At 46.8% G+C, this 19,435-nt stretch overlaps 1 protein-coding gene across 5 annotated transcripts; it reads left to right on the forward strand.

The window, feature by feature from the left end:
* The first annotated feature begins 1,783 nt into the window (after nucleotides 1-1,783).
* On the forward strand, nucleotides 1,784-18,507 carry Pax6 (paired box 6). 5 transcript variants are annotated; one of them, XM_078046292.1, is made up of 12 exons: nucleotides 1,784-1,845; nucleotides 2,215-2,275; nucleotides 5,849-5,979; nucleotides 6,756-6,797; nucleotides 6,892-7,107; nucleotides 7,854-8,019; nucleotides 13,706-13,864; nucleotides 14,360-14,442; nucleotides 14,657-14,807; nucleotides 14,906-15,021; nucleotides 17,592-17,742; nucleotides 18,393-18,507. In XM_078046292.1, exons 2-12 carry the CDS (start codon nucleotides 2,266-2,268, stop codon nucleotides 18,476-18,478), a joined length of 1,311 nt encoding a protein of 436 aa, XP_077902418.1. In that variant the 5' UTR covers nucleotides 1,784-1,845; nucleotides 2,215-2,265; the 3' UTR covers nucleotides 18,479-18,507. The 5 variants fall into 5 exon arrangements, with proteins under 5 accessions (XP_077902418.1, XP_077902419.1, XP_040140497.1 ...); XM_078046293.1 differs by having other exon boundaries at nucleotides 6,892-6,906; XM_040284563.2 differs by lacking the exon at nucleotides 6,756-6,797.
* Nucleotides 18,508-19,435: the final 928 nt, after the last annotated feature.

Below are 19,435 nucleotides of genomic sequence, written 5' to 3' on the forward strand. Positions count from 1 at the left end.
GGGAATGGAGCAGAACCGGAACTTGAAATGCTATCACCTTCCCAGCTGCTTCGAAAATTAACCAGCTAGGCCTTCAGGGATCGGCTAGGAAAAAATCTCAAAATGGTATCAAGAAGGTAACAGCTGGGATGGGAGCATTTAGTTGTGACTGTACAGTGTGGGTTACAGAGAGAAGTTCATCAAGTTTTACCAGTCCATGGGAAATTTCACTCCCTTTCTCCCACCTGCTACCTTTTGCAGCTTGAGTCCCACATTTGTGTTGGGGGGATGCAGGGGGGACTCTGATCAGAGTTGATGTTTCTGCCTGTTGGGGCATGACTATGGATGTAGGGAATGAGACAAGAGGGAGGCATTGAAGAGCTAGCCTAGCTAGGGGTAACTAAGTAGCCCTCTGCTGTGGCTAATATTTACCAGGCTGAGAAAAACTACTCGTCTTTGGTTTGTTTTTGTGGATTTAAGCTGCCTTCCAACTAGTTTTTTTTTTTAATACCACAAATGGCCTTGAAGAGAAAAATGTGCTTCTTGGAATTCTTTGTAGGCAGGCAAAATTAATAATAATCGCAGGAAAAAGAATGATTTTTTTAAATGAAGAGAAATGATGCTGTGACTATTTTGTTATTTTACTTTTTTTTTTTTTGCAAACCTCTTGAATGGGCTCTTTATTGTAACTCTCCCTTCCCAATTGAGCTCCCCACCGTGCCGTTGTATCTTTTTACAGCCCCTAACAACTCACACCAGTAACACAATTACCTCTAGATATTTATAACAAGAAATTACTTTTCTATTTTCTGTACTGCCTCCATCCCAAGAACCTTCTTCTTATGGAAAGGTAGAGAAGGGGTGGTAGAGGGCAAGTCTTGGAGACCCACATTGGGTTAAGTGAGAGAAGTGTCCCTCTGTTCCCTTTGTGAGTTGGTGAGTTGTTGGTACGTTTGGTTGGAAGCTGTGTTGCTGGTTAGGGAGTCTCAGTTTTGCTCTTTGGGTTTGGGAGAGCCAGAGAATAGAAGCCATTGTTCGCTGTCTGTAGGCTTTGTCGACCACGCTCACCCCCTCCTGTTCGTACTTTTTAAAGCAGTAAGGCGCGGTAGACAGCGTGTGTCACAGTACTGTAAAAGGGGGGAAGATCTAAACACCAAAAGGGAAGTTAATCACAATAAGTGAGGTTTGGGAGAAAAAGTTGGGCTTATCACTTGCAAAGTCCCAGGAGGACTGCAAGATAGATGAAGAATGGGACCCTGACTAACAAGCTGTTGAGGAAACTGAAGGATAAAGGGGTAACCAGAGTTGGCTATGGGAGTCTTGGGACAGCTGAGGTGGTGAAAATCCTCACAGAAGGAAGGCCTATTGCCTGCAGCCCTCCAAACTACTCCAACCTGTGGCCTCAGGCCCCAGGAAGTTCTTGGAGGTCTCCCACTTTTTTTTTTTTTTACCTTCAAACTTCAGGTAGTAGTCACCTTTCTTCCCCAGCTCTACTCTTTTCTCCACTGTTCCTCTAGTTTCCCCTCCCCCTTTTCCTGGTTCTTGATATTTTTTCAAAAGTGGGACCCCAACTCTTTAGATTCTCCAATTTTCCCAAGCCAGGCCAGAGCAGTCTTTCCCAAGGTGTAGGAATTTCTGTGGGAGAAGCCACTGGAAATATGGACGTAATGCAGAGTGATTGAGTCCTGGATGCACTGTTTTGTCCTGAGAGCCGGGCTCAGAGAGTCCATCTACCTATGCTTTTGAGCCACAGTTTCACCTGCCTTTCTCTCCCTCTGTTTTGTCTTAGGGGGAAGACTTTAACTAGGGGAGCGCAGATGTGTGAGGCCTTTCATTATAAGAGTGGACAGACATCACAGATTTCAGGCAAGTTCTGCAATGCTGCTTTGGGTTTCAAAACCTTAGAGTCAAACTATTTCAGAATGCTTCTTCACTATATAGTTCAAATGGAAGAAAAAAATTAAAATCAGGTCACTGTTTCTCCGGATTAGAGGGCGAACTAAAGAATCTGGGATGAACGGATAGGATATATTGGAGTAGTTTATTCGAAGCCCAAAGGATAGATCTTGCATGTACTGGAGGGCAAAGCTAAATGACCCTAAGATCGCCCCAAGCGGTGGAGTGGATCAATTTCTTAAGAGTATTCCCCTGTACTGGCCCCAGGTCTTCCTCGGTGGGAGTTCAGGCCTACCTGGTGCAGCGGCCTAGTATTAACTCCTGTTTTCTTGCTAACAGAGCCCCATATTCGAGCCCCGTGGGATCCCGTGGCCCCCAGCCAGCGCCAGCATGCAGAACAGTAAGTGCCTCAGGTCCTTCGCGGACTTCAGGCTGGAGGCGCGGACCCGCGGGTCAGGGGAGGGCGCAGAGGCTCGCGGCGCCAGTGCTGGCCAGGCAGCCTGCCGGAGGGAAGAGGCCTGAGACCTGCGCCGGTAGCCCGTGAGGGGAGGCTGTTCACTCTGCTGTTCTAGATCCTGGAAGAGTAGGGGCTGGGCTCTTCAGAACAGCCTGCCCGAGTTTTCGAAGCTGCGGTAGAGAAACCCCATCCCCCCCCCAAATCCTGTAACTCACACCCCCCTCCCCGCCCCTGCCCGGGCTCTGACCCCTGAGAGAGGGGCTGGGCTGAACAGGGCGGGGCGAAGGCTTCTCCCGGTGGCGCGACCAGAAGGAGGCCTCTTTAGGCTTAGCCAAGACTGAAAGTCTCCACCACAGGGCGGGGTGGGGGGCTTCCCTCCCCTAGTCACTCTTAGTGCAGCTCCTCCCTTCTCTACCCCGGCCTGGGCCTAGAAGGGAAGGGGAGCCGAGCACCCAGGCCTGAGCCGGGTGGAGGTGGTAAACCGCACCATGGAGCTGTTACAGGGTGCCCACCAGAGCAGGGTTGACTGGGTCTGCAAAGAGAGTAGAGGCTACTCCCAGTAACTGGAGAAATCCTGCCCTGGTAGCGGCAACTGCGTGGGGCTTGATCTTCCCAGGCCCGAAGTGCCTTTCAGTCCCCTGCTTTTGTGCCTGCCTTTTTTCCCTTGCCAGACCCCTGGGGCCCCCACCCACCTTCCTGCTTAGTCGGTAGGTGCTGGTATGCAGCAGGGCTATCTTAGAGCTAGGACCTAGCGGCCTCCAGGCCCAGTGAAGCTAGGCCCAGTTGAGGTTAGGATCAGTACATGGCTTCAGGATACAACTGTACTGGGAGTGTGGGAGGCCTAGGTCTTCTAGCAACCTGCTCCTCTCTAAACGCAAAGACTTAAGACGCTCCCCAGTGCCTGAACCATCTCTTCTGGAGGCGCTGGTCGCCCCCTGGTGCCGCAGGGGATGCTGGGCGCAAAGCTCAGCAAAGGGCACAAAGGTGGCGGAGATTTGCTCTTGGAGCTCAGATTCCCCAGCGTCAAGCTCTAGGGTGGGCCCGGGCGCAAAGCCGTGAGCTTTTGCCGCTGCGGCCAGGCCGGCGGGCTCCGAGGGGCGCGGGGTCGCAGGACGGCCCGCAGGGCTTTGTGCTGCTAGTTCCCGGGTGTGCGCAAGGCGCGGAGCATCCAAATTGACACCATATGTTTTCTTATTAGATGCTTCGCGGTCGAATTCTAGGCGCATAATCATCGCCACTGGGCGAGAGCGCCAGCGGTCCCTAGGGAAGGGACACAATGATTGAGGCTTAACCTCTGAAGGGGAATTTAGAGCTACGCTTCCTCGCTGCCATTTCGATGCTGGCAGAGGCGCCCGGGCCCTGGAGTCTCCTGGGCCGGCACCCGCCATCCGTGGCTGCGGAGGTGGCAGGCACATTATTTTTGCAGTGGGGGAGAAGGAGGGAGGTCTAAGATTAGGCGAACTCACACTGCATTGGCATTCGTAGACTGGGAATTGCCTGGCTAGGCAGAAAGTTGGGGAAGTCCTGGTTTCTCTAGAGGGGACAGCCTTTCTTTTTACATAAAGGCTCCTTTTGCCCAGAGGTGGGCCTCAGCAGCTGGAGCGGTAGTCAGGAGTTGGGAAGCAAAGGAAGGCAATAAAGGGAATTTAGTGGAAACCGGAAGCACAGGCTAGGCCTTGTTGGAGAAGCGGTGTCCCATCAATGTCCCGGCCTGCGCTGGCCCCGGCCGGAACCCAGATCTCCCAAACGCCTGTCACTTCTCATAGAGTTGAGGCTCCAACCCCCCCCTCAGTGACCACCCCCCCACCCAGCCCCGAGCCTTGGGCTATCCTGAAAACGCGGCTCCCCTCGAAGGGGAAATGAGTGCAGTTCAATCTCGTCTGAGTGATCTACAAATAGGGACGGAAAGGGTCGTTTTATCACGGTCCCGTTTGTCGTGACGATGCAATTTCCCGGAGCGGAGCACTGTCACAAAGTGACAAGGCTGCCACAAGCGCCCCGACTGATCTTTTCAATTAGCCTTCCATGCATGATCCGGAGCGACTTCCGCCTATTTCCAGAAATTAAGCTCAAACTTGACGTGCAGCTAGTTTTATTTTAAAGACAAATGTCAGAGAGGCTCATCATATTTTCCCCCCTCTTCTATATTTGGAGCTTATTTATTGCTAAGAAGCTCAGGCTCCTGGAGTCAATTTATCAGGAGGCTCCAAGGAGAAGAGAGAAGAGAGAAGAGAAGAGCCGAGCAGGGAGCCACATCTTCTCCTGGGAGGGCTGCACTCTAGAGTCGGGGCTGCAGGTTGGAGATTTTTAAGGAAGTGGAAATTGGGGTTTGGCTTTTATTTGCGAGTCTGTGGTTTCTGAGGAGAGGGCTACAGAAAAGGTGCTCTCTTCCTCGCCCCATTCTCTAAGATCAGACAATGGGATGAGGTTGTGAGATACAAGATAAAGGAAGGTTGGGGGACACTGATGTGGTCTTTTTCTTTTCTGTTTTTCATCTTTTTGCTAATATGTTTTCTCGGCTGAGGGGAGGGCGGAGTCCAGCAGCTGAAGGAAAGCGAGCAGTAGCGGGTGCGAAGACTGCGGGCTCTCGGCCCCACTTGCGGCAGGTGGACCACTCTGCTTGGAGCCAAGCAGAGGTTCTGACCCTCTTGCCTGCTGTGGAGGCGTGGAGACCTAGATTGGGGTTCACTAGCCACAGATTTGTCGCTCTGGTTTTTCTCCACTCCTCTCTTTTCCCATCTATTAAAACAAAACAAAACAATACAATACAAACCCCGGTGCTGTGCCGCGCCTTCGCCAGAGTTTAGATCGTGACGCAAACGTTTCTGGGAGCGCTGCAGGGCTGTAAGGATCCCTGTTCCAACACTGCAGAGACCTTGAAGGTTCAGTCTAGGCTCTGTAGAATCCACGGTTTGTGATGACACTCAGAGGGAGTCTTTGGGAGGAGATTTTTAGGGCTAGCTGTTTGCACCTTGTGGGTTCAGAGGCTGGCTGAAGTGTTTATGAAGTGGGGCAGTGGGCTGGGAGTGTTGATGGGATGGGGTCGGTAGTGGGGTACATGTGGTTCTTGTCCGTTGATATGTGTCTGGTCCTTCAGCAATCCCGTGGGAAGGAATAGATTGTGTTTTGGACTGGCCTGCCTACTGTCCTGCATGGCTGGTGGTCCTGTTGTTGGTGGTTTCTTTGATGAATATCAAGGACCTGACATCTGAGATTGGCATGGTTTGGCAGGGAACTGAGGATGCATTGTGGTTGTCGTCTTCTTTTTCTACTTTCCTTCCTTCCTTCCTTCCTTCCTTCCTTCCTTCCTTCCTTCCTTCCTTCCTTCCTTCCTTCCTTCCTTCCTTCCTTCCTCCCTTCCTCCTTCTCTCCTTCCTTCCCTTCTTCCTTCCTCTTTCCTCCTTCTTCTCTCTTCCTCTCCCCACTCCCTTTTCTTCTCCTTCCTGCCTTTCCTCCTCGTCTCCTCTTTTCTCTCCTCTCCTTTCTTTTCCTCTCCACTCCTCTCCCTTTCTTCAGGTCACAGCGGAGTGAATCAGCTCGGTGGTGTCTTTGTCAACGGGCGGCCACTGCCGGACTCCACCCGGCAGAAGATCGTAGAGCTAGCTCACAGCGGGGCCCGGCCGTGCGACATTTCCCGAATTCTGCAGGTGATCCTCCCGGCGCCGCCCCACTAGCCGCCCCCGCGGCCCTCCACTCTCAGCGCCCTTTCTTCATTTCTTACTGTAAACACTGCTAATTATGGAACCCCACCCTCACCCACCCCAGTCCCCACCCCACTCCCCTACCTTCCCTCTTTTCCCTCTCCTTCCACCATCCTTCCCTATCTCTTTCAACCTGAGTCAGTTACATAAGTTAATCCATCTGCTTAAGAAAAAAAATTGCGTGTGAAATTTTTTAAAAAACCTCTTATCATTTGGTGAGGACATTTATTGTGGTAACAGTTTATGAACTGTAATGAGCTGAGTTACATAAACTGGCATAATTTCATCCCCCTCTCCCCATCCCATGCTTACCTGGGGCTTTAAGATATTTGATTGCATTCTTCATATTTATGAAGAATATATAGATTTAAATGACAAATGCCATTTACCCCTCCTTAATTCACATTTGCTCAGTTGAGCAAATTTTCAAGGAAAAAAAAAAGTAAAAATTCTGCTCATTTTCCCTTTTGCTCTTTAAAATATTAAAAACCACTTTTAAAGCAAGATCAGAAAACACACAAAAAAAGCAAATTGACTTCCGTTTTGATGCATCTTCAGGCAGTGTTTAGGAAAACAGTTTTTTTAAAATTAAAAATGAGTTCAAAATGTTTGCAAGTATCATCATATTTGTAGTTTTTAGGGCTACAAATGTAATTTTAAGAAAAAAAAAAGCTCTCTACAGTAAGTTCTCGTACCATTGAAGGTATATTTTTGTGTTATAGACCCATGCAGATGCAAAAGTCCAAGTGCTGGACAATCAAAACGTAAGCTTGTCATTGTTTAATGCATACTTAAACAATTTTATTTTTGTCTTGAAATTATTAATAATGTGGTTTTCTGTCCACTTCCCCTATGCAGGTATCCAACGGATGTGTGAGTAAAATTCTGGGCAGGTATTACGAGACTGGCTCCATCAGACCCAGGGCAATCGGTGGTAGTAAACCGAGAGTAGCGACTCCAGAAGTTGTAAGCAAAATAGCCCAGTATAAGCGGGAGTGCCCGTCCATCTTTGCTTGGGAAATCCGAGACAGATTATTGTCCGAGGGGGTCTGTACCAACGATAACATACCAAGTGTAAGTTCAATGAGAACATTTATCTTACCTGCCCTAAGCTCCACACTCTCCTCTTTGGCATCTCGATCTTAACTTTTTCTCACTCCCTTCCCTCCCAGTGTCTCTCTTTCAATGTCTCTTCCCTGATTTACACACATCTCCTCTGTACCTGGGGATATTAAGTGGAGTGCTCTGAGTTTTTTTTTTTTTTTTTTTTGACTGTCTGGAAAATAGGAGTCAAGTGTGAGGAGTTGTTCACTTCATTTGCATGCTGTAAACCCTAGGGTAGAGGCGCTGGGGAAGGGCACTTGAATCAACAAGGAAAACAAAAAACAGATTCTAATTTCCTCCAAACACACCTGCTTGAACCCTCTTTCAGATGTTATATACATCCATTTCTGCTCCAATATAAAACCAATAAAATAAAAGAAATCTCCAACCAAGTCTAAACCTTTCACTGGGAAGTCTTTAAACAAAACAAAGTAATTGTATGAATTAGGATATCAGAGACACCTGGCTAAGGTGAAGGCTTCTACCCCCTAAGTCCCCCAACTCTCAACCAAACTCAATTTCCATAACCAAAATGATGGCTATTCATCTTTCCCAGATATAGGTGTAAATTCGCTCACTATGGTAGAGAGGCTGGGAGCTTTTTAATGTGTTGAGGGTTATTCTTTAAAACTGTGGGAGACAGATGGTACTTAAGACAGGGTGTCTGTGTCTTCAAGAGACCCTACAATTTGGTTTGATTTTGCTTTGATTTGCAGGTATCATCAATAAACAGAGTTCTTCGCAACCTGGCTAGCGAAAAGCAACAGATGGGCGCAGACGGCATGTATGATAAACTAAGGATGTTGAATGGGCAGACCGGAAGCTGGGGCACCCGCCCGGGTTGGTATCCTGGGACTTCGGTGCCAGGGCAACCTACGCAAGGTAAAACCCAAGTAGCCATTCTCCAAACTCCACAAGTGCAACCCCTTCTTGCCCATCCTCTTCTCCCCCAACCTTTTCCTCCTCTGGGCTTCTGTGTTTGAGGAATGCAGTGGGAGACTGGATTCCAAGGTCTGGGACATATCAAATTGCATTGTATGTAGGTGGTGTTTGTTGAACCATCTTGTTGGCCTGAGAATATGAGGTTATGTATGTCAAGAGTAGTATGAAGTTGGTGCGTGTGTGTATGTGCAAGCACTCGCGGGTGTCCTTGTGGGTAGGAGTATGTGTGTGCGTGTAAGCTCAAGGTACTGTGTCCTATTCAAATTTGACATTAAAATGCACAGGAAGCCCCCTTGCTGTAAAAGTGTGACAAGTTAACACACTGACTGACTGTGAGGTAAATAGTTGTATCATTTTGTTTTTTTTACTGCAATTGACAAATTATGTGACTATGAGTAAGGTGCATATAATAAGGTGAGCCGGGAGATGCTGGGCCCCCTCGAGGAACAGAGGACAGGCATAGGCAATGGTGGTCTCCCAGTTAAAACAAGCCACCCTTCTTGCTCTTCCCCTCTTCACCCATTTGGGCCCCCAGTTCTCACTCTGTGGGTGGCGATTGTTTACAAGTGGTGGGGTGAGAAGACTTCAGGGTTCCCCGAGTGCCTCCTGGAATGGGAGGAGAGGTGGGAGCTGGAACGTCCCAGGATCTGTGAGAACCGATGAAGGAAGAGGGGCGGGTGGGAAAGGGGGTCGGCTGGCTTTCCTCTTCCCCCCCACACACCGAGGTAGTTTGGTCAAGACTAGGAAACAGTTTACTCCGAAGATTAATCGGTATTTGTTGTCCTTGTGACAAGGAGATAATATGCAGGATAATGGGACGTGGCGTCTCACTCCCGGGAGCACAACGGAGCCTGGGGGCTCAGGGCCAGGGGCGGTCGGTCGCGCAGGGACCGAGACTGGGCTGCCGGGCGCGTCCGTGCACTCTCGGACGAGCTTCGGGTGCCCTGTGTCTCTCCCGAGCCGGGCTAGGGAAGGGAAAATCGGTAACAGTATGCGAAATATCTGGTACAAAGGATGCTTCTGTCACTCGCAAGAATTTGTTATGGGAACAATCCTGTCGCTCTGTAATTGCTCATTAGAGAACGTTTTGTTTCTCATTAAGGCGACATGAATAAGCGTCTAGTTGAAGGAGACAGCTGTAGAAATGTTCCACAAGAGACCTCTGGACACGATTCGGCACCAATTGCCAATTAGACATGTCAGTTTTAAGAGCAGAAAACAATATAGGACGGACACTGGGAAGATAGGGAGCAAAGCGCTCGCTTCTTGTTTCCCAGAGCGGTCGCTTGGCCGCTCGAGGCCTCCTGACGCGCGGAGCCTGGCTCCCTTGGGGGACCCCTCCCGCATGGGCCTCGAACCCATGGTCTCCGGGAGTGCAGCACGCACGCTGGTCCAGGCCCCCTCCTGCCTCCAGTGAGACTAGCCAGTGACCTGGCTGAGTGTAGACAACCCCACCCCTGCCTGACCTTTGGAACTGTAGGATTCCCACGTGCACACACTGGACACACCCAAGCAATGCTCTTAGCTCTCCCTACGGTCCACCCCTCTCTCCCCAGTAAACTGAAGTCCTTTTGGCCCCTCCCTCGCCTAGATTCTGGCACAGTTGGTCCAAGATGTCTTGGGAGGGCGCAGGGCCCAGGGGCCCAGGCCTGGAAGGGCAGAGCCTCAAACCTTCACTCTGGCCTAGCATGAGGGATCGTGTTTACTTGGGGCACATGGAATGAGCCCCTCTCCCAGACAGAAGCCAAGGGCAGCAGCTTCCATTAGAGGTGGCGCCTGATTAGGCAGATTTTTGTCCCAGTAGTAGGGCAGGAAGTGAGAACCTAACTACCAGGGCTTGGTAGCGACGCTTGGATTGGAGGTGGCCATAGTTCAGGAGTTCTGTAACTTTTAGGCATCTAGTTGCTAGAGAATTCCGGGTTGTCAGCTGCCAACCCCAACCCACTTCTAAAAAAAAAAAAAACCACACACCCCAAAAACCAACCTACTCATGCATTTTCTCCTAGGCTACCTGCCGTGGTCCCCGCTCAGTGGGGAGGACGCGTGGTGGGAACCGAGCTTAACCCTGTCGTGGGTGGGGGGGGCGTGGGCACGGGTGGCGAGCTTCTGCTCACATTCCCGGGGAAATCCTCCCGCCTTTTGGCGCTAAGAGGCCCCCCCCTCCTTCCCTGGTCCCCTTTCCCAGTCCGGGAAGCTGTTCTTGGGTTTAAAAGAGTCCATTACTCCAAAAGCATAAGGCGAGGTTAGGTCTCAGAGGGAGACAAATATGGTTTCCATCTGATCAACGCCATGCGGCTGTGAATAAAATCGTGACGACGTGGGCTGACAACAACAAGATACAACTCTATCCAGACCCAATTCTCCAGCGATTTGGTGGTTTTAGGGATCACGGAGACAGTGTCTTATCTCCTCCCCTCACCCCCCTTCCCAATACCCAAGCCCTCTATAGGATTTAGTCAGTCTCTCTTTCAACAGATGCTACAATGTTTTGATCCGCGCTCCAGAGCTGAAAAGGTGCCGCAACCGGGTTGCTATCTTTTCTTGCTTGTTTTCCGCCTCACTGATTAAGACACTAAGAAACTAAGGAATGATTTTATTTCCCAGCGTCTCCCACCCCCCTCTCCTTCTTCCAGGAAACAAATCCTATCCCCAGCGTCAGATGGTCCTGGGGCTGGGATAATGGGAGGCGCTTTCACTCGCCTTCTCACGGATTAGGCTGGAAGGTGGACGGCGCCCATTGAAGGCCCCTTCTTTGCGCGGCTCCGAGGGGGCTCCTTTTAAAGAAGATATCTTAATTGTCCGCCACTTACGTCTATCATGTGGGAAATTCAAAATCCAACTTCTAGCTTTATTTTGTTAAAAGGTTTAAGGGTAAAAGTAAATCCACTAAATGAAAAAAAAAAAAAAGGCTCCCAATCTGAGTGACCACTTGGTCACTGCTGGACTAAAAGAGTTGCTACTTTTAAAGTAGCAAAAGCTCCATCTGCGCCTTCACGGAGGAATCTTGCAGGCCTGGCGTTCCCCTGGCTGGCTTCTAATTCCACTTTTTTTTTCTTTTTCCTTTTTAAGGTTCAAAATCGAGTTCCCCTAACCCGGTTGACTTCTCCCCTTAGAGGTCAGGCTGTAGGCGCATATCAGCGAAAGAGGGGCCCTACAAGTGTAAGAGTGTGTGAGCCCCGGAAGGAGAGAGAGAGAGAGAGAGAGAGAGAGAGAGAGAGAGAGAGAGAGAGAGAGAGAGAGAGAGAGAGAGAGAAAGAGAGAGAGAGAGAAATATGAATGAGAATGAGAATGAATGAATGTGAATATCAAGTTCCATGCTTTAAAATCAGTAGGATGTCAGAAGCACGCTATCTGCAGGGGTCTTCTGAGGGAGACCCTGGCAGCTTTGTTTAATTGGCAAGATCTAATGTGCTAGAACAGGGACTAGGGTGGGGCCTCCACCGATGGGCCTGTCGAGTTGGTCAGAAAGGGCTGTTTCTAGTCTTCCTGGTTCAGCGAACCCAAAAATAATGGCGGCGGGGCGCGGGGCACTCTTCACTTCTCCTGAAAAGCGCTTAGAAAACTCTCAGACACTTGGGCGCGAGAGCCTCGCATTGTTTACTAATACAGTCTCCCTCCATTATCTTCCTTTTCCTCCTTTTCTCCCTGTCTTGTCTGTTTTCCCTCTCAGCATTCTTTTCTGACCTTTCTTCTTATACTTTTCTGGGCTCATTTCTTTGGAGCCCTTTCTCCCTCCATCTCCCTCTATTCCTCCCCACCCTCCAGTTCCCTCTCTCACCCCGCCCTCTGGTCTTCCTCCTCCGCCTTCCCGCCACCCCCCACCCGGCTGTGGTCCGCAGCCACCCTCCCTGCCTCTCTCCATTCCCTGCCCTGGCCCCCCATCCACCCTCCATCCCCCCAGCCAAGCGCCCTAAATAGCACCGAGGCGCCCGTTCTTCGGACAGTGATTAATGATACCAGAGCAGAGGGGTTAACACACTTCGCTGAAAAGTCTGTTGACTGGGCTTCTTGTAACACAATGTGGCCCGCTGCACGCCTCAAGAGAATCCTTTTGTTGTCCGTGCTCATTGTGGCCTCAAAATTCTGCCCACGAAAGTTTGCCAACGCTCCTGCCCCAGGAGTTTAATAGTTTCCCTTACTCACGGGGCATTGTGTGGCGCTGAAAAGCAGCCCCTCGCTATTCAAGTGTTGGTGGTCATCTCAATAGATCTCCAAGGGCCCATATGGTGGCCAGTGCCGATGAATCCGCCTGTTTAAATGGGGGAGAAAGTTGGGGTTTTAAAACATTTCAAAGTTCCTGAAAAGATCCCACTAGATCCTGTCACAATTCCCTGAACTCTTTGAAGGCACTGCCTATTGTCTCCAGGTTATAAATGATATTCCTGGCCAAGTCGATTCCCACCAAGGCCTCCCACCCCGCCCACCCCTGCAACTGGCCAAGTTTCTAGGATCAGGAGCTGGCAGCCCCTCTTAGTATCCCTCAGGGTCCTCAGGAATCAAGATCGAGGACCTAGCCTACAATGGCCCCAGAGGCCCAACCAGGGCCTGAGTCCCTCCCTTCACACAGGATGTGACCTCACAGGCAAGGTGCAAGGCAGAGACTTCTAGCCCAAGTGCACATCTCACCATCCAAGCAGCAAGGGAAAACAATAAAACTTTCCCCTGTTTAATGATAGAAATTACATTAAAAGTGGTGGAAATGCCCTAATTAAAAATGTACCACTTAAATGATATGCCAAGGTTTCAGCTGCAGCATAGCATATTTAGCTAGTTAGTGAACTCGCTACTATTTCTTTTTTAAAATTACACGTTAAAAATTTAAAAGAAATCTTACTTTTCTCTGGTGCAACACATTACAAAGAATGGACAGTCCTTTTATCTAAATATAAAATTCCATTTTCAGCAATTATAGCCTGTTCTTGGTGATGATATAATTACAGCTGTGCTCGTAATAGGTGTCAAGGCGAAGCGCACTCATACAATAGTTGAATAAAACTGCAGAACAATGCAAGCACTTCTAAATTCACAACCTTTAAAATGAAATTGACTGTGCAGAATTCAAATAAAAACTAGATAAATATTTTTTTAAAAAGATTACAAGCTTGGTTTGGTTTCTTAATAGCATTTTCTACAAACCTATCAACATCTAATTGATTAGATAGGAATTACTGATTATAGATCAGCTGAAATCTTGAACATCACTCTTCTATTTTCCCAACACAGCCATAGGTAAATACATTCTGTAGGAAAAGGGAGTTGGGTGAGACATTTGGGGAGTAGGGTTATTTATGAAAGATCATTTTGATTGGAAACTTTAGTACTCATTTTATCATTCAAAGAACTGCTATTTAGCTTGTATATTGTCTAGTCTCAGCTTGGTAAAAACAGAGAGAAAGGAAATAGTAGTCAGGTAATCAGTGTTGTTCAGGTAATTCATTAAAAGAAGCCTGACAGTTAGCTTGGAAATGTTTTGTGGGGTCTGTCAGAATACACTGCTCTTGGAGTTTCTGACTGTATATCGGGGCCCCTTTTGGAAGGTAGCTGTGTCCTCCACCCTGCTACCAATGCTGCAGACCCCTTTTGGAAGCTCCAAATTTTTCTTATCTTCCTATTCTTTTTGTTCCAGATGGCTGCCAGCAACAGGAAGGAGGGGGAGAGAATACCAACTCCATCAGTTCCAATGGAGAAGATTCAGATGAGGCTCAAATGCGACTTCAGCTGAAGCGGAAGCTGCAAAGAAATAGAACATCCTTTACCCAAGAGCAGATTGAAGCCCTGGAGAAAGGTGATGGGATTTTTCAAAGTAGAGAAACAGTAAATCAAAGTAAATGCCACATCTTCAGTACAAAGAGCTAAATTTAGCCAGGGCCCTTTGCATAGAGGACTGAAAAGGTTTCTTTTTTCTTTCTGTCTTTTTTTTTCTTCCTCTGGGCATCTTTTCAGTGTGTGTGTGTGTGTGTGCACGTGTGTGTTTTCTTTCTTCTTTTCATCTACAAATAATCCAAAGACTAAAAGTCTGACTTATAAAGGAAAAATGATAACTTGGCTATTTCAGGACACAGAAGGGTCATTGAATCTCTCTCTTTTTTTTTTTTCATTGAATATCTTTACAGAGAAAATGTAACTTAGTTCTGGTGGGAAAGTCCTTCCAAGTCCAGTCAACACAAATAGGCAAAAGAGGTGACAGGAGTGGGGAGGCAGGAATCAGCTTGATCCCGGGCTTGGTTCACATGTTTTGTGTAGTTCTGGCCCAACATATAAAATCAACTTACTCTTTCAGAGTTTGAGAGAACCCATTATCCAGATGTGTTTGCCCGGGAAAGACTAGCAGCCAAAATAGATCTACCTGAAGCAAGAATACAGGTACCCAGCAACTATGTGGTTTCATAGTTTGTGATTCATCCCATATACTTTTTCTGGAGACAAAGATGCTTCAAAAGAGTGCCATTAATTTATGTAAATAGTAACAGGTGCAGTCTGCTGCCATGTGGGTTGGGGAAGGGTGGTTGTGGAGGTGCCAACCATGGGGTTGCGCTGGGAGCAGGCACTGGACTAACCTGCTCCATCCCATGTCCAGGTATGGTTTTCTAATCGACGGGCCAAATGGAGAAGAGAGGAAAAACTGAGGAATCAGAGAAGACAGGCCAGCAACACCCCTAGTCATATTCCCATCAGCAGTAGTTTCAGCACCAGTGTCTACCAACCAATTCCGCAACCCACCACACCTGGTAACTTGAAATACTAATGCTCCAAAAATGTGTCTAATCCTGTTTACTGTGGGCTCTGGCTCTCACCAGGGTGATCTGCCGTTTCTCTCTCCCTGCAGTTTCCTCCTTCACATCTGGCTCTATGTTGGGCCGAACAGACACTGCCCTCACCAACACGTACAGCGCTCTGCCACCCATGCCCAGCTTCACCATGGCAAACAACCTGCCTATGCAAGTAAGTGAGGCTGGCTGCTTTCTTGAAGGGGCCCAGCAGAGGTTGGGAATGGGTTAAGGCTTGCTACCTCATCAGCTGTCTGCACCCTTGGGAGCCTTTCTCATGACAGTCATCAGCTTGACCAGTCAAGTCTGAGACAGTCAATCCAATCTCTTTTAGTTGATTGATTGATTGATTGATTCATGCCTTTAAAAAACACAAGCAAAACGCCTGACCTGTTCAGTCAAGTTCATCTGCCTTTTAACATCATGTTAGCTTGATAATGTTGGGTGGTAGTGAGGCATGTTTGGGTGCCTGTGAAACCTGCATAATACTGACAAATTATGAAATAGTAAGGGGTTCATATTCATAAAATTTGGGTTTATACTAATGTGTTCATATTAATAAACATGGAATGTGTATATGCATTTTGGACATGATGTAGGGTATATGTGATAAACTAGTTAGGAAGAAAAAAATGGATTAGAAATGGGATTCACGTTTACACAGTGAGATAGACTTCATATGGTGGAAAAGTTAGTTTTCTTTCTACATCTTACAAATAAAAAAATAATAGGAAGCATTTGCTGAAGATGGTGTGTGTCTTGGCTGTTAATTTTGTGTCAAGTTTGTGGCACTCCTAGCTTCTTGGAAAGCTTGATGCAATTCATGTGGTATAATAACCCACTCCCGTTGTTGATTCTGTCCCAAGTATTTACCAGTCCCTATATTGCTAGGCCCTCTACAAGGTTAGATCTTTCTAATGCAAGTTGTATAAGGCAAGTGAGATGTACTAGACCTTTGTTGCTGGATGGATTCTTGATGGGAGGAATAAAACAGATCTGTCTGCTGGTGGGCCTTCTACAGCGGCTTTCCGAGGTCTTGTTTGTGCAACAATTAGAGATGCCTGATGGTGTGAGATTGGCCAGCAAGAGCCCCTGCTGGAAACAGTTCTGGGGTTATACAGATTGTTTATTCTCCACTGAACATCTTTTGCCGGATTTCAAATCCAAATAACAACAACTAAATGTCTGACAGTCTTCAGACTAATAGAGGAGCAGCTAGATAAGCAACTTCAGAGGAATTATTCACATGTTTATTTTTATTGCATCTGGATATTATTGGCCATAGTGCAATTGATGTAAATTAAGGGATTAACAGCCCATTAGTTGGTGTTGCTTTAACTGCCTTGGAATTTTCCAGAAGTCAGGTTGCCTAAGGGAAGTGATTGTAGGAATTAGAAACAAATGCAAGATGAAATTCTGGCAGGGCCCTCAAGGCCTGTTTGCCTCTTTGAACTTGACGTTAGCAGTCATCATCTGACTTTAATAAGGCCACAGAGTGTCTGGTTCGGTTTTATATATTGTAGCAACATCCAGGTTTCTGTGAAGATAACAAAATGTGTATATGAGAAAGCAATTAGAGACTCTTAAATAGACAGTGCTATTACATTAGAGTTGTTCCCTCATACAGACTAACATGAGGTCAATTTATTTCAAACATTGACTTTTAAAAATCATGCATTTATGAAGCATAAAGAAAATAGAAATTATCAATAATTTTACTGTTTAGACAAGAATGTTTTTTGAATTTTGGAGCGTGTGTATGTGTGTGTGTGTGTGTGGGGGGGGCAGTCTAGTTCTGTCAGATGAATAGATGTTCATCTCATTGACCAAAATCCTCAGCCATTTTGCAGAGGGCGGGTATTTTCCTCTGAAATTTCTCTAATGTGTCACCCTCTCTGAGAATGTGGCATGGAATGTTCAGCAGCTCTTCTGTTTGCAGAGCAGAATAGTTCTATCATCTCTCTTGTTGCTGACATAATGCTTCTATTAATTCATCCCAACTTTGCTGTCCTGGAATAGCCCCCCAAAGCTCAAGAGGGGTCTTGTTCCAACTCTGCATATTTCTTAGGAGGAAGGGCTAGCTCCTCAATACTACCATTTGGGAGGGTAGCAACACACTTTTGTGGATACAACTCAATCAAGGCTCTTGGATTCATTAGGAAGTCACAGTTAATTTTTAGGATGGGGATGTGTTATACTTACCTGACACTTCTGACCGCTTTAACCTGAGGTCATCCTGAATTTGCTTCTTCAAAGACTATTGAATCCCAGGAGTCTAGCTGTGAAAGGTTCCCAACGTCCCTATGACAAACTTTGCTGGGAGTTTCTCCCTCTGCTCTCTGCCCCAAAGCTTGGGATGTGGAATTTGGGGGTTCACAGAATTCCCCAATAGATACAAACTTGCAGGAAGAAAGGACGTGCTTTAATGGAAGTCCTCATGCTGTGGGTTCTCTAAAGATGCCATCAGAGGTAAAAGACAAACATGGATAAAGTCCTACCACTGTATGGGTAATGCCAACTGCTCGGCTGGACAGGTATCTGCATTTATGGTGCTCTAGAAGTTTGATGAACAGGTGCTTTATTCTGGCTGTGGCCAGTGGAAAACCAACCTTGGATCTCTCATATGGAAGTTTACATGAAGGCATTTTCAATGACCAGACTTCTTGGCAGAGTTCCTGGGGAGGAGGGAGCCTGGGAATGTGACTGGGTTTCTCAGTAACCATGGGTTTGCCTTTCTCTTCTCAGCCCCCAGTCCCCAGCCAGACCTCCTCGTACTCCTGCATGCTGCCCACCAGCCCTTCGGTGAACGGGCGGAGTTATGACACCTACACACCCCCTCACATGCAGACACACATGAACAGTCAGCCCATGGGCACCTCGGGCACCACTTCAACAGGTGAGCCAGCCTCCGCCCTCTGCCGGCTGCAGCGGCGGCCTGTACTGATCTCCCCATGCTGCAGTCACAGGTGACCTAAAAAGAACCTCCCGGCTTGTGTCAGGGCGTGTTCAACTCTTCTCTACCCTTGTCTCCTGGGAAAGTGGACTCAAAAGGAAAATTGAGTCAGGCTAGTTAGTAACTTAACACTGTCTAGACAAAAACGTAGTCTTTCCTGAAAAACAGAAGTTGTGTACCAAGACAAGGCCTGAGAGTTTCAGCTTTCTGAGGACAGGTTTTAGCCAAAGGTGTTATGGTGAGGGCCCACTGAGCTGCACTCTGGGTGCTTTCTGGATCACTTCTGTATCTCCCAGTTCCTCTGTGCCTTCCACTGCAACTGGGAAGTACCACAGTAGTCTTCCAAAGATGCTTTTCTAGGTCAAGTTCTATACATACGTATCTGTAGAATCTTTTTCTTTTCTTTTGGGTTAGGGGGACTAGGATGCAGTATGTGTGAAGGCATGGCTTTTGTTTGTTCAAATATGTTTTTAATTTTAAATACAGTAAAAAATGTTAGAAAGTCGTAGAGATCTAAAATACCCTGTAAATTCATACTGCATGCTTATGTCTGGAGAATAGCCACAATGTCTATTTCTTTCATCCGTTTCTAGGACTCATTTCCCCTGGGGTGTCAGTTCCAGTTCAAGTTCCTGGAAGTGAACCTGATATGTCTCAATATTGGCCAAGATTACAGTAAAAAAAAAAAAAAAAGGAAATTGTGTTAATTCAGTCACTGACTATGTGGACACAACAGTCGAACGTTCAGGAAAGAAAGAAAGCTGTCTGTTAGAAGCACTTCATTCTGCAACTGTGTCCTGTTTTGGACTTCTGGGGAATGGACTTGAAACAAGGACCTTTGCATATGGAAGGCACAATATCAGTTGGAACAAATCTTCATTTTGGTATCCAAACTTTTATTCATTTTGGTGTATTATTTGTAAATGGGCATTTGTATGTTATAATGAAAAAAAGAACAACGTAGACTGGATGGATGTTTGATCTGTGTTGGTCATGAAGTTGTTTAAAGAAAAAAAAAAAAAAGAATGGTCAACAAGATTTGCCACGAATTTAAGAGTTTTATCAAGATATATCGAATACTTCTACCCATCTGTTCATAGTTTATGGACTGATGTTCCAAGTTTGTATCATTCCTTTGCATATAATTAAACCTGGAACAACATGCACTAGATTTATGTAAGAAATATCTGTTGGTTTTCCAAAGGTTGTTAACGGATAAAGTTTATGTGCAAAAAAGGGTAAGATATAAATTCAAGGAAGAAAAAAGTTGATAGCTAAAAGGTAGAGTGTGTCTTCGATATAATCCAATTTGTTTTATGTCAAAATGTAAGTATTTGTCTTCCCTAGAAATCCTCAGAATGATTTCTATAATAAAGTTAATTTCATTTATATTTGACAAGAATACTCTATAGATGTTTTATACACATTTTCATGCAATCATACGTTTCTTTTTTGGCCAGCAAAAGTTAATTGTTCTTAGATATAGTTGTATTACTGTTCACAGTCCAATCATTTTGTGCATCTAGATTTCATTCCTAATCAATTAAAAGTGCTTGCAAGAGTTTTAAACTTAAGTGTTTTGAAGTTGTTCACAACTACATATCAAAATTAACCATTGTTGATTGTAAAAACCATG

Source organism: Ictidomys tridecemlineatus, chromosome 4 (genome assembly GCF_052094955.1).
Source record: "Ictidomys tridecemlineatus isolate mIctTri1 chromosome 4, mIctTri1.hap1, whole genome shotgun sequence".
In the NCBI taxonomy this organism is placed as follows: domain Eukaryota; kingdom Metazoa; phylum Chordata; class Mammalia; order Rodentia; family Sciuridae; genus Ictidomys; species Ictidomys tridecemlineatus.

Excerpts from the sequence above, each read along its gene's own strand:
- Pax6 (XM_078046292.1), top strand. Across the intron at positions 14,808-14,905 it reads TCCGCAACCCACCACACCTG|TTTCCTCCTTCACATCTGGC; the intron begins GTAACTTGAAAT and ends CTCTCCCTGCAG. Across the intron at positions 17,743-18,392 it reads CTCGGGCACCACTTCAACAG|GACTCATTTCCCCTGGGGTG; the intron begins GTGAGCCAGCCT and ends ATCCGTTTCTAG.